General features: G+C 36.5%; 1 protein-coding gene across 4 annotated transcripts; it reads right to left on the minus strand.

Annotated features, from left to right (window-relative positions):
• Positions 1-424: 424 nt before the first annotated feature.
• LOC127963604 (macrophage-expressed gene 1 protein) lies at positions 425-13,825 on the minus strand. Of its 4 annotated transcripts, none has more exons than XM_052563606.1 (4): positions 13,697-13,825; positions 12,565-13,159; positions 11,832-12,423; positions 425-2,256 (listed from the first exon to the last, which is right to left on the minus strand). In XM_052563606.1, exons 2-4 carry the CDS (start codon positions 13,015-13,017, stop codon positions 1,133-1,135), a joined length of 2,169 nt encoding a protein of 722 aa, XP_052419566.1. In that variant the 5' UTR covers positions 13,018-13,159; positions 13,697-13,825; the 3' UTR covers positions 425-1,132. The 4 variants fall into 4 exon arrangements, with proteins under 4 accessions (XP_052419566.1, XP_052419568.1, XP_052419567.1 ...); XM_052563608.1 differs by having other exon boundaries at positions 425-2,019; positions 11,595-12,423; XM_052563607.1 differs by lacking the exon at positions 11,832-12,423 and having other exon boundaries at positions 425-2,848.
• Positions 13,826-14,896: the final 1,071 nt, after the last annotated feature.

A 14,896-nucleotide genomic window follows, 5' to 3' on the forward strand; every position in this document is an offset into this window, starting at 1 on the left:
AACCAGACATTGGACGGTTTGACCACCGTCTCCAGCATTGTCCGCCATAATATTGAAGTAAGTGCACATCAATGATCATTGTTCTTGCAAAAAATAAAAATATAAAAACATGAAATGTGCAGTTTAGTTTTAATATTATCATAGCACTCCTTGCTGTCAATAAAACATAGCATGCCACAGGAAAAGTGATAAAGCTCATACACTACAAATATGTCTAAATTCATATAATTTGGGCTTAACTTCTGTGTAATAATTTTATGTAGGCTAATTTTAGTGCTTATTTCCATTAATGAGAGTAGAATATTTAATGAAATGTCTATATCGAAATGAAAACAGTTTAAAATCCTTGTTTACTTCATTACTTTTCTCACTCCAGGAAACAAAGTTTGAACACACAGTCAAGGGCATCCGTAGGGAGCACACATATTTACACCAAGTTTATTTTTTATAAATCCGGATACATGTGTGGAAAGCAGCGTACGCACATTTCTATGCCTATTTTGTGCATTCGCAACGTTTATACATGAGAGCCCAGAACGTTTATACATTTATGTCCTTTTAATTAAACAAATCAGTGTAATGATAAACAAATCTCCATATTCATCGGGAAGAAGGAGGCGGGAACCGGCGCACAATCAAAACTCATTTTAATATCCAAAATAAACACAACAGCGCGTCAGCCCCTCACGGCGACTGACGCGCACAAATAAAAGCAAACACATAAAATAATGTCCCAGGCCTGGTCCTCTCTCGTCCTTCACGGTCGTCACTCCAGTTTTATATCCTTCCATCTCCTACGTGGGACTCGATACTAGCGGTGGGGCTCAGGTGTAGCTCATCTCCAATCACTACACCTGGCCTCACTCCTCGTTCCCACGCCTCTCGGCCCCGCCCCACTCGCCACAATCAGGTTTTATATATACATTTCTTCCATTGCTTGGATTGTTAGTTTTAATAGTTAAACATTTTAATTTAAAAAGTTGCCTTTAAAGAATGGTTAATGATTGATATCACAACTAGTATAACTGCTGTAAATGTTACTGCTGCTGCCAACTATTTCTGTCTAATTATATTCATTATAACATTATAAATCATAACTGTAAATCTCTGAACAGTTATCTTAAAAAGATTTTTATGATAGTAAGGGTTGAGTGGGGTTTTCATTTGAATTCTCATTCGGTGGTTCTCTCTGAATCTCTACAATGCTCTCGTTTTCACCCTCGCTATGAATCTCTTCGTACCCTTGTACCAAACTGGTGGCGGAAAACCTCTTTCTCCTTTTCATGAACACTGCTCCTGCAATCACAAGAGCAACCAGGACCATTACCCCAATGGCTACACCAGCCTTTTCTCCCCCAGACATCTGAGAAGATGATGTGTCAAACATTGGTGCCATTTGATTAATTTCACCAGGCTTTGCCAGTCTCCACATCTTAGTTTCTCCAACCCTCACCCAAGAACGATCACCTTCTGTCATTACAGCTACAGTGTTTGTTGCAATCATGCTGACCATGGGTGGTCTTGTGAATGGTGGGAGGCGGATAGGCATTAACTGGCCACCAGTGAACACACCGGACTGGACACAGTACAATATCTGACAGCCATCACTAACTGCAGCGAGATGTTGGCTGAACTGAGGTGGACAGCGAGATTGACCCTTTGCAAGAGGGTTGCCAGATTGGCAGCTGAAGAAACCACCAAAAGGCACAGAGAATCTTGTTCCGGCCTCATAATCATTGCTCATACAAACCATCATGCCATTAGACAAAAAGTGTTGGGCAAAGTAGTTTGGAGGACAGCTATTAGATTTGGTCAATGGGTTTTGCATTCCTGGTCTAAATAGACCTCCAAACAGATATCCAGAGTACTCGGGGGCTTTCTGAGTTGAGGAACACCAGTAAGTTTCAACTTTTGCACGACGGACACGGTAAGCATCACCACATGTTTGGTCACAACAAGTAGACAACCATAAGAAACCACATTCACGACAGCGGCTGTGGCATTCATAATGATTATAACCTCGTTCTACTGTCTCAGAGCGTAACAGGGTGGTGGTGTACTGCTGAGGACAAGAATAATCACCAGTAGCTGGGTTTTTCTGTGCTGTTTCATCACAAATAGCATTTCCATCTGATGTCAGAGGAGTGCATCGTTGATAAATGCCACCAAAGCTAAGATTGGTGACTGGACCCTCGCAGGATGCATCATCTACATTTGCTTGAAAGTTGAAATTTTTTGAATCTGGATTTACACAACCTGGAATGGTATTTACTTTATAGTATTGCTCTGCAGCATTACGAACTGATGAAGCTATTTTATTTACTGTTGGTACTGGGAGGTCTGGGAATGTTGTTGGATTCAGAAAATAGTGAATCGGCAGACCGGAGCGGTCAATAGCCACCAGATTATTAAGTGTACTCTCTTGCCACTTCTGCAGAGTGATGCCTGGGTAGAATAAAGCACCTCCATGGCTCTGAATTAACGAATATGTGATATTACCCTGATAACCACTGGTTTGAGAGGTTCCTTGGGATGTATTGCCACCGATATCAAATTTAACCTTGTCAAAAAAGTTAACTCCTGCGGATGCAGAAACAGAAGACGTGTCTGACTGACTGTTAGAGACATAAGACATTTTTAAATAGTCCTCTTGCACCAAAGTGGCACCAGCATCAACACTTGTGATGACATGGGTGCCATAATCAAGAATGAGTTTCTCTGACAGATATGTTGCTTGACGAGTTTGATTGTTTTCAATAGCATCTGCGATTTCCTCAGCCTGTCGAGCAAAGCGGGAGTCCAGAGTGAAGTCAGGATACGCCTTTACTGTGTACAGATGGTTACGGACCTGAGAAACAATTTTTTGTTAATATGAGAAAATTAACCAAGCACTATCAGCATTGCAATTGAAAATATTCCATCTTTTGTTTTAAATTATAATTTAATATAGTTTTTTTTTATTTTTTATTATTATTATTATTATTTTAGATGCTCATAAAATGAGCATTATTTATTTTGGTATAAAAATTTGTATTTAGATTTTTTATGAAGCCATAGTGGTAATTCAAAATTCGTCCTCTTTGGTGCTATCTGACATTTTTGAGTTATTGAGTTATTCACATGTTCTTATTCTGTGTCAACGTATTTCCATTATGTGACAGATTTTTTAATTTTGTGTACATTATGGGACTTTTTATATAAAAAAAAAACAAAAATAAGGTTCTATCTACACAGTCGAATGGAACACAAAAACTTTGAAGCTCAATATCTCAAAACTACTCGGAATGCAAATAGAACCTTATAAGACCAAGGGGATGAATTACATTTTTACTAATTTAGGAATATTTAAAAAAAAATCTGTATTCATCCTGCTTGTCTATATAGTGCATAGAACTCTTAATATTAAATTTTTTACTTTAGTACCTACTTGAACTCGGGCCGTTACAGAGCTGTCTTTCACTTGGTGGGTTTTCATACGTTGGTTTTCTATGGAGAATTTTGCATTGAGCACTGAATAAAAGGAAGCATCTGCATTGATGGAGCTTGAAGTTGAACTTTTTTGTTCCAGCCATGACATAATGATCTCAGAGTTTGTTTCCACTCCGCTCACTTTCTGTGGAATGACAAAGACTTCATCTGGAATGAGATAGACTCCGTCTTCTGTGGTCTGACACTGGGAATAACTCAGATTCATCACCCGGCCCATGTCTATGTTGCGCAGGTTATCCCAGCCTCCTCCTGGTAGAACCTCCAGCGCTGATAAACTTGAATTTTTGCGGCACAAACGGAGTCCATTACTGGGACGAATGTTGAGAGGATGAAGGTTGCAGACATTGATAAAACAGCAGAGCATCAGCAGACAGAAGGCTCTCAACTTCATGATCAACAGATACTTGTTTCACACTACTTTGCAGCGATGTGACCTACAGTAATCATATCCTGAAGATTTAAGAATTTGGTAAGTTCCTCAATAAAGCCACTTCTGTTTCACATCCTTCAGAAAATAAAGTCATGAGACAATGAACTTCCTCTTCATAGACTGGCTACCTTGGAGTCAGAGACAGATGAAAGAACCTTCAACGTATGTTTTAACCTTCAGCTGATGGACAGTTTAATAAACCTAATGAAACAAATATTTTTGTTGTGCATTACGGACTATTTTTTTGGTCAATTAATCTACACAATTCCCCCTAATTTTCTGGGTCTTCATAATGTCCTGTGTTTTTTTTTTTTTTTTTCAAACATTCACTTTTAAACAAGAGGAAATGAGATGGTTTGCTGCTTCTTGATTTAGAGCATGGTATTCACAGACCTTTTCAAATCCTCTTCAGAATGAGAAACATTCAGAAATTGCTGTGGGTATAAATGAAATGCCTCCAGCAGGTTTCGTTTTCATCATCACTTTTTTATCACGTGGTAGCACAGTTTTATGCTTATCTACTTAGATACAGTAATGCATATATAGTGAGCAGGATATGATGTTGTTACATTTACAGCATTAAAGAGCCAGTAAGATGAAAATTCTAAGCTTCCTATCACTGTTTATAGGTCCTGTACAATAGGTTTAAATCCATCCAAGGTTAAGAAACATTGTCATTTTGTCAAAATATCATTTTAAAATTACCTCAATTCTCAGATATCCCCAAACGGTTCGCACAAAGCTGTTCAAAAGATTCAGTTTCCTTAAACCCCACCTTTCAGTAACATACTGTGTTCTGATCGGTCAACTAACATAGTCAGTTTTGATTGGTTGTTCCGCACACAACTTCATGGTAAACAATGCGTTAGCATCTTTTTGGGGTGAATTATGTCTTATTCCTCTCACCGCGAAGCAAACTGTAAAATAAAAAACTTGAACAGACTCGCTGCTTTTTCTACTGTGTGGGTGTATTCAAGCCGCGCTTCAGTTTGAATCTGAATAGCGCGTTTAACGCGCGGGGGCGTGGTCACATTAGATATAGTGAAGGGAGACGTGAAAAACAGACATCGCGTTGTTTTCATATGGATTACTTTATCACAGAATATCTGTTAGCAGCACTTATTTAGTTTTAAAGAAGATATGTCAAGCTTTCTATAGATATCTCTCTCATGTCTCTTCGTTGAGTATTCACAGAGTTACAGTTCATTTTAATGACGTGTTTGTAAATGAAGATCAGCGCAGACAGGCTGCAGACAGCACACATACTGATAAGACGCTCGGGAGAAAACAAACACATAACTTCATAATCATACTTCGCGTTGTGATTCTGAGATGCTTGTTGGTCTAAATAAAGTTGGTAATGAACCCTCTTTTATGGTCAAACGCTTTGAAAATCCCGCCTTGTACTCACCGAGATTAGAAAAGCAGTCATCAGTGAAATGTTGTGAACACAAAAGGGATTTGTTGTACTGCTCTGGTATTGTGGTAAAAATGAATTTTAGCCATTGTTTTTTCTGATCTTCATTCTTTGGCAGTGAAAATAAAACAAACTTGCCTTTACAATTAAAAACACACTGTCTCCTCGACATGATGCTATCACACCAACCAGAGCGTCTGTGTGGGGGGGTGGGGCAGGTCAGAGTTCCGTTTCTCCCAAGATGGTAGGCGGAGATTATTATGCAAAGTGTTCTAGTGACGTACATAGAGATGGGTGAAAGATTTGAAATCTATAACGACTTGTTTCAGCGATTCAGAGTCGACTCCTTACTTTAGAAGCCAATAACTTTATAAATCGTGTACTTTTTGTTTTAATTACTTTGCACATTGTTTACACTGATGGACAGCTATATCATACACTGTAATACAGGTAATTTTTGATTTCCCATCTGTGTGGCTCTTTAATATACAATCTACTGTATTTCCATAACATTGCAAACCATTTAGCTTTGAGCTTTGTATTCTGTGTTGTAGCCGATCTGACTCGAACCAGACAAATTAAAGAGTTGATCAGGGCTGTGGTTGAAACATGAGCCAAATTCCTCAGTAAGGAAGTCATAAAACATTCTGTGCCACAAGTCCCAAGCAAGATAACCAACCAACCAACGCTTTCACAGAACAGCTTTCAACATTAACACCACTAGAACAATTATTGACAATTTTAATTTGGAGAAGAGATTGTCAAATTTGTTGTTTATAATTGATAGGCAACGCCGGACATCACGTGTAAACCCATGAGAGTACTACACAAGATCATTTGACTTCCCCCACCTAGCAGAACCAGACTGAAATTCGTAAGGGGGGGGGCCTTTGAACCTCTGGTCTCCACAGAAATCTTTGTCAAAAGATAATGACACAGAAACTGTCTTTTCTACATATATATGGACCAAAATGAACTCAAAAAGACTTATAAATGAATATCAGTCCATCGATTCACTCCATATTCATTTATATGAAACCCACAAATTTGACTATCATGTTATAATCACTTATTGTGTATCTCTTTTGATAACTATTGGATAGCTTAAAGATACATATTCATGTCTAGTATCTATGTATTCGAATCTGTTAGCTTGAAACAGTCCTGACCACCAGTTATTTATCAAATGTATCATATTCTGGTTATAGGAATCATGTCCAAAATTAGACCCTGCAAGAGCGGGAAAATTTGGACCATGTGCTTGATAAGATAACATATGATTTATGTTATCTTATCAACCCGAGCCAAGACAATATCTGATTCATCAATACAACATTTGAGGTGTGGCCAAAAGGCCAGTTTAAATACTTAGGACACCCTAAAATCTTGCTTTATGATGTAGCTATGCTTCTTAGCTTTTGCTATTAGTCATGTTTGCTTTTAGTTTTGCTTTTAGCTTTGCTTCCTAGCTTTAGCTTCTAGCCATGCTGTTAGTCATCACTTTGAGCGTGGTTCCAGCGTGCTTCGGCCTGCCTGCTGCTACTTAGCCACGATGGGAAGAAACACCACCTAGTCTCATCAAACTTTATTTCTTTTCTTTTCTGTTTGAGAGTTTCGTGTTCTGAGTTAAGTTTTGTAACCCCGTCTGACCTCGACTGCCCGTTCAACTTCAACCAGCGCACACAACTCTGCACCTTCAGCCAACGCCCAACCACGGGCTTCATAAGACGTCACTTCAACGACTACTGAACTTCCAGCCAATCAGCAACATCGGACATTTGAATGTGTGCGTACGTGCGTTTATGTTTTAGATTAGTTTATATGTCTTAGATATATCTAATAAAGCCTTATTCATATTGAAAAGAGAAGTATCTTGTGTTTTGTGCTTACAAGTTAATGTCTTAAACTGCCGATCTTGTTACTGTGCTAATTGATAGTGTTTTCACTGTAGTTTGGATATTAATATTCAGAGCAGATTTGATGTTAAACGGCTCGTTCAGTGAATTGCAGGGCGTCTCAGTGATCAGCCGTGAAACAGTGATTCTGTTCAAATTCCCTTTAAAATCTTAAACGATTCCCTTTGAGCTAAATTGACCTGTTTCCCTTACAGCATATTTAGCTAAGAGTACGATATGTGATGTTTACATTCTCTGAATGTACATTTTTCAAGGCCATAATTAATTAAATAATGCAGTAGAAGTTATTAGTTGAAGGGTCCAAAAAGTACTTTTGAATGCTCAAAGCCACTTTAAAAGAACCACTTAAAAAACTGGGTTAAACTGATGAAGAACTATATAGCAACTTTAAATAAATATACTTTGAAACCGCTCTGATCTGCCCATTCAGTGACATACTGTTCTCAGTTCAAGCTCAGTCTAACAGTTGTCAAATGAATATTGACAGGGGATACGTTGGATGAAACCATGAAAATGAGCCCTACTGCTGTTTAGACATGACGAGTGGCTCCTTTCTCATAAGAGAATGCACAAAAAGATCCATGACCATGCTGTATATAGGCAGTTAACAAATATGTATTTCTTCAGGCAGATGCTGTAGCACCCAAAAACCTCATCACCTGTAGAGAATGATTAAAACAAACCAAAATACACACATTGTGATGGACAGATTCACAATGACCAAACACTGCTCTTAGTGTAACCGTTATGTGGCTGTTTCTGACTCAGCAAGTCATACACGCAAGTCATTTAATTATTTATTTATTTATTTATGCATGCCTTGTTTTATCACTTGTGGCAAAATGATGTTGAAAAGACATTAAAATGACATCAACTGACATCAAAAACAGATCAAATATTCAAATCAAACTGACTTCAAAAACTACATGATGTTGATTTGATGTAAACTGAATATAAAAAATATTGACCTACATATATATTAAAGGGATACTCCACCCCAAAATGAAAATTTTGTCATTAATCACTTACCCCCATGTCGTTCCAAACTCATAAAAGCTTAGTTCTTCTTCAGAACACGATTTAAGATATTTTGGATGAAAACCAGGAGGCTTGTGACTGTCCCATTGAATGCCAAGTCCAGAAAAGTTTGAAAAGCATTGTCAGAATAGTTCATCTGCCATCAGTGGTTCAATCCTAATGTTATGAAGTGACAAGAATAATTTTTGTACAAGAAAAAGAAAAAATCTTAAATTGTGTTCCGAAGACGAACAAACTTTTACAGGTTTGGAACGACATGAGGGTAAGTGATGAATGACAAAATTTTCATTTTGGGGTGGAGTAATCCTTTAAACCAATTTAAGTGTGGAATTAACTTATTATTTATATAACTTACTATTTTCACCCAATTACCACTGAAAAAAATGCCATCCAAATATTGATCAAGGCTTGACTAATATTTGATGGTTTTTTAGTAAAAGTACAAATATTCCATGTAAGCTCAGTATGTGCATGAAGATAGCATGCACAAAAATCATGACTCTTTTTTTTATTATTATTCTGATTAAGTAATAAAAAAAAATAAAAAAACAGTTGTACAGATAATTCTTCTGATGATTGTCCTGGTCTTGTTGGCTCAAGGTCCACTCATACTACACTTTTTAACTTAACATATACATATACATACATATAAATGTAAAAAAAGAAAAAAAAAAAAAAGCGCAAACACAAGCACGTGCAAGAAGCAATTTCATCTTCCTCTTTGTGCCAGCCAAAGTTAATGTTTAATGAGCTAGAAGTCTGTACAGCAAAACGTTAACCGATGGAGGAACAAATATCACCACTCGACTCAAAAAACATCGAAACTTCAAGGCTGCATGGTTTTTGCAATGTTGTGGGAATATGAAATGTTGTAATATGTTTTTCATATTTTGAATATGTTATTATAATGCATTATTTATAACAAACAGAATGCCTCGAACATGATAGCATAAGTTTATGAATCCAAAGTGTTTAAATTCTATTGTGTAGACTACTTCCTCAATAATTTGCACACCCTTGACCTCCTTTTATATGAATGCAAACACAAGCACAATACAAGCACACGTGATGTTTTGTCTTTGATGGTGTACCAAAGTTAAAGTCTGTAGACTTGAGCTTTAACTTAAAGTCTGTAGACTCAGCAAACTTTATTACGATGGTTATGAAATTGTTATACTTTATTATACATTACCGTAATTTCTTTAATTCCTTGGCCAAAGTTTGACTCTAAAATGTGACAAGTTTAAAGTATCCTTCCTACATTAACATTGTGCTTTTAAGAGAAGTTTGTTCAGCTAGCTTGCATTTTTGCCATAGCTATTATTTAATTAATAGCTATATACCATAGATATATGTATTCATAAAAAAAATAAAGAAACACATAAATTAAAAAAAAAAATAAATAAATAAATGAAATTCCCGAGGTTCAAATATAATAAATCTGCTCCAGGTTGCACCACAGCATGAATACATTTTGCAGATTAATGTTTATTATTTTTCAGTTTAATACTACTTTTTGATATACTTAAACTGTTATTACTGTGCCATTTGCAATTACAGTTAATGCTATTGTAGTCTGTAAATAACCAGATGGAGGATGTTATAGTAAATGTATCTATTTGAGGTCAAAGAGAATAAAGTACTCAAACGTATTACTTATGATAAGTTATAATTTGGTTAGGAAAAACCAAATCTGCCAAACTGATTAATGTAAATACATTTGCCCATTTTCAGACATTTTATCCAATGTGTCTTGTTGTATTACTCAAGTTATACATCTTTTCAATGCATGCATTCCTTGGGAAATATTAATCACAAGAATGTGCTTTAATTTCAATAGCTTAAGGGAATAAAAAAAAATAAAAGTAACAATTTCATACAATAATTTTTATTTCTACTCAAATAAACATATTTGTAACTGTTAATTATTTTAGACTGTTCCAAGTAAAACTGTCTAATGTATTTAACAGTTGCTTAAAGTTCAGACATATTAATGTATGAAATAATTGCTTTCTTGCATGAGCATTTCCTTTTAATGAACAAGTGTCTAATTATGCACAAACTTGTGATATTTAAGAAACAAATGAAGTCAAATCTAAACTGAAGGAATGCTAAATCACTTACAGCTTTACAGATAACACCATCTAGTGGAATAACCTGTATAAAGCTTGTGCATAATCACAGTCACTTTACACTACACAATTCTCCCAATCAGGCTCAAGCTGAATCATTTTTAAAAAATGTATTTAGTTAACAATTATTTGTTTAATATTTTTGCGACAATGTTAACAAAAACAAAATATTTCAGATTTATTCCAATGCTTGTTAGCTGTAAGACAAATGTAAAAATGTACTTTTAGTTAATGCTTACTGACTGAGATCACTACTAGAATAACTACTGTAACTGTTACTGCTGCTGCCAACTTTTTCTATGCCTAATCATATTCATTATAACATTATAAATCTATAAAAGGTCCTCTTTCAAAAAATAATTATGATAGTTCCTCGGTATGAATCTCTTCATACCCTCTCCTTAACCTAATGGCAGAAAACCTCTTTCTCCTTTTCATGAACACTGCTCCTGCAATCACAAGAGCAACCAGGACCATTACCCCAATGGCTACACCAGCCTTTTCTCCTCCAGACATTTGAGAAGATGATGTGTCAAACATTGGTGCCATTTGATTAATTTCACCAGGCTTTGCCAGTCTCCACATCTTAGTTTCTCCAACCCTCACCCAAGAACGATCACCTTCTGTCATTACAGCTACAGTGTTTGTTGCAATCATGCTGACCATGGGTGGTCTTGTGAATGGTGGGAGGCGGATAGGCATTAACTGGCCACCAGTGAACACACCGGACTGGACACAGTACAATATCTGACAGCCATCACTAACTGCAGCGAGATGTTGGCTGAACTGAGGTGGACAGCGAGATTGACCCTTTGCAAGAGGGTTGCCAGATTGGCAGCTGAAGAAACCAGCAAAAGGCACAGAGAATCTTGTTCCGGCCTCATAATCATTGCTTATACAAACCATCATGCCATTAGACAAAAAGTGTTGGGGAAAGTAGTTTGGAGGACAGCTATTAGATTTGGTCAATGGGTTTTGCATTCCTGGTCTAAATAGACCTCCAAACAGATATCCAGAGTACTCGGGGGTTTTCTGAGTTGAGGAACACCAGTAAGTTTCAACTTTTGCTTGACTGACATGGTTAACATTCCAACATGTTTGGTCACAACAAGTAGACAACCATAGGAAACCACATTTGCGACAGCGGCTGTTGCATTCATAATGATTATAACCTCGTTCTACTGTCTCAGAGCGTAACAGGGTGGTGGTGTACTGCTGAGGACAAGAATAATCACCAGTAGCTGGGTTTTTCTGTGCTGTTTCATCACAAATAGCATTTCCGTCTGATGTCAGAGGAGTGCATCGTTGGTAAACGCCACCAAAGCTAAGATTGGTGACTGGACCCTCGCAGGATGCATCATCTACATTTGCTTGAAAGTTGAAATTTGGAGAATCTGGATTTACACAACCTGGAATGGTATTTACTTTATAGTATTGCTCTGCAGCATCACGAACTGATGAAGCTATTTTATTTACTGTTGGTACTGGGAGGTCTGGGAATGTTGTTGGATTCAGAAAATAGTGAATCGGCAGCCCGGAGCGGTCAATAGCCACCAGATTATTAAGTGTACTCTCTTGCCACTTCTGCAGAGTGATGCCTGGGTAGAATAAAGTGCCTCCATGGCTCTCAGTTAACGAATATGTGATATTACCCTCATAACCGCTGGTTTCAGAGGTTCCATGGGATGTACTGGAACCAATATCAAACCGAATTTTGTTAAAAAAGTTAACTCCTGCGGATGCAGAAACAGAAGACGTGTCTGACTGACTGTTAGAGACATAAGACATTTTTAAATAGTCCTCTTGCACCAAAGTGGCACCAGCATCAACACTTGTGATGACATGGGTGCCATAATCAAGAATGAGTTTCTCTGACAGATATGTTGCTTGACGAGTTTGATTGTTTTCAATAGCATCTGCGATTTCCTCAGCCTGTCGAGCAAAGCGGGAGTCTAGAGTGAAGTCAGGATACGCCTTTACTGTGTACAGATGGTTACGGACCTGAGAAACAATTGTTAGATAATATGAAAAAAAAGAACCAAACATTTACAGACATTTTTCCTTAGAAGTACTTAAATTCTGCACTCACTCTGCTTGTCCACAGAGCTCTGAACAAGCTTCTTTTTTTACTTTTGTACTTACTTGCACTCGTGCTGTCACAGAGCTGTCTTTCACTTGGTGGGTTTTCATACGCTGGCTTTCGGTGGAAAATTTGGCATTGAGCATCGAAAAGAAAGAAACCTCTGCATTGATTGATTTAGAAGAAAAGCTATTTTGTTCCAGCCATGACATGATGATCTCAGAGTTTGTTTCCACTCCGCTCACTTTCTGTGGAATGACAAAGACTTCATCTGGAATGAGATAGACTCCGTCTTCTGTGGTCTGACACTGGGAATAACTCAGATTCATCACCCGACCCATGTCTATGTTGCGCAGGTTATCCCAGCCTCCTCCTGGTAGAACCTCCAGCGCTGATAAACTTGAATTTTTGCGGCACAAACGGAGTCCATTACTAGGACGAATGTTGAGAGGATGAAGGTTGCAGACATTGATAAAACAGCAGAGCATCAGCAGACAGAAAGCTCTCGACTTCATGATCAACAGATGAGTGTTTCACACTACTTTGCAGTAATGTGGATTGGCTACCGCAGAGACACAAACAGACAAAAGAACCTTCAGCCTGTGTTTTAACATACAGTTCCCAGGGAGATCTTGTCTCTCTTAAGAACCTTGTCACCTGTGGAAAAAAAAAAAAACTCAGTTACACATAAATACACACATAGTGATAGATGGTGCTGATATTTTTTTTCAAAATGACAAAAAACTGATCTTATTATAACAGCTATACTATTTCTGTTTCAGCAAGTCTTACACACAAGTATGTTTAACATATGTACTGTAATTTTTGCCTTGTTTTTTTTTTTGTTTTTTCTTTGATGTAAAAGCTTAATTTAGGCTGTAAGATATTAAAGATGATGTAGATAGCATTATAAAGAGCCTTGCTATTTGCCTGCTGTAAATGTACAGTGAGCTGGCAGGGGGCATGAACCTTTTTCACCATAAAGATAACACATTTTATAGAAACATTTTTTAAATTCTGTAACCTTTTTCTTTCCAGTGTTCCTAAACTTTAAATCACCTTTGTTTTCTAGTACTTTTAAACACCCTTTAAAAGTACAACATTCCATGTAATCTCAGTATGTGCTTAAAAAAATTGTATGCACAATAATTATACTTGTTAAATGCTGTTAAGTAATAAAAACAATAGTCTTACAGATAGATCTTCTGAAGATTGTCTTGGTCTTCTTGGATTAAGGTGCAGTCGCAATACACTTTTTAACTTCTCACACACACACTTATATATGGAAGAAAGCGGAAACACAAACACGTGCAAGCACCAAAGTTAATGTTTCATTATGTACAATCTGTACAGCATAACAAATAAAGGATGAAACCTCTTGACTCCAAATGAATATAAGTTCAAGGCTGCATGGTTTGCAATGTTGTGGGAAAGTGAAACAGGTATTATATTTTAGTATATTTTTTATGTGTTATCATATGTAATCTATTAATTATAACAAACAGAGTCTCAAGACCATTATGTCATATGTTTATATTATTATGAGTATCATATGTTTATAACAGAGTTCAAAAAGCTTTGTACTTACGGTAACAACTCCTCACTAATTTCCACACCCTGACTTCCTTTTATATACATTTTAATTATATTTTTATTTATATAATTTTTTTATGTTTTATATTATGTTGTAATAATTATGGTTATAAAATGTTCTGTTTTATTATACGGTATTATACCCATGTTTATTATTACTATTATTAGTATTATTCATGTGAGTACCTCTAAGAGGTTTGTTTGGCTAGCTTGCAGTTCTGATCAATTTCAAGAAATGGAAAAACTGCCATAGTAACACTCTGTTCTTGACTATGCCAGACTTTTGTATGAAAATTTATTTTAGTCTTATTTTACTTATAAAAAAAAAAAAAAAAGAAACATGGGAAAATTAACTGGAAGTTCCCTGTAGACTCAAAAATAAATTCCTTTCCGGGTTTCACCAAAGTTTGAATAGATTTAGCTGGTTAATGTTAAACCTATTTTGGTGATGTTTTACTGCTTGCTGCTATTTTTATACTGTTATGTTTGCATTCAGATTTTTACTGTCAGTTATTAGTATTGTTTACTGTAGATCAGCAGATGAGAGATAGTGAATCTTATTCCAGGTCAAAAGTACAATTTAAGTCATTTTATACTAGGTTGGGAATTTACATTTATGGCAAACACTTTTGGTAACATTTTAGATCAGGGATCACTATTCACTATTAACTACTTGATAATTAGCATACATTTACTGTCAATTATTATATTCTAACCATGCCCAATACCTAAACATTACTACTCCAGTTATCTTACTTCTTATCAATAATGAACCAATTAGGAGGTTATAAAGGGAAACCC

Source organism: Carassius gibelio, chromosome B8 (assembly GCF_023724105.1).
Source record: "Carassius gibelio isolate Cgi1373 ecotype wild population from Czech Republic chromosome B8, carGib1.2-hapl.c, whole genome shotgun sequence".
In the NCBI taxonomy this organism is placed as follows: Eukaryota; Metazoa; Chordata; class Actinopteri; order Cypriniformes; family Cyprinidae; genus Carassius; species Carassius gibelio.

Bases quoted from the DNA above. Each gene is read 5' to 3' on its own strand.
- LOC127963604 (XM_052563607.1), bottom strand. From the start codon at position 13,017: ATGAAGTCGAGAGCTTTCTGTCTGCTGATGCTCTGCTGTTTTATCAAT. The intron at 2,849-12,564 runs GTAAGTACAAAA...ATTGTTTCTCAG, and splicing joins CTGTGACAGCACGAGTGCAA to GTCCGTAACCATCTGTACAC.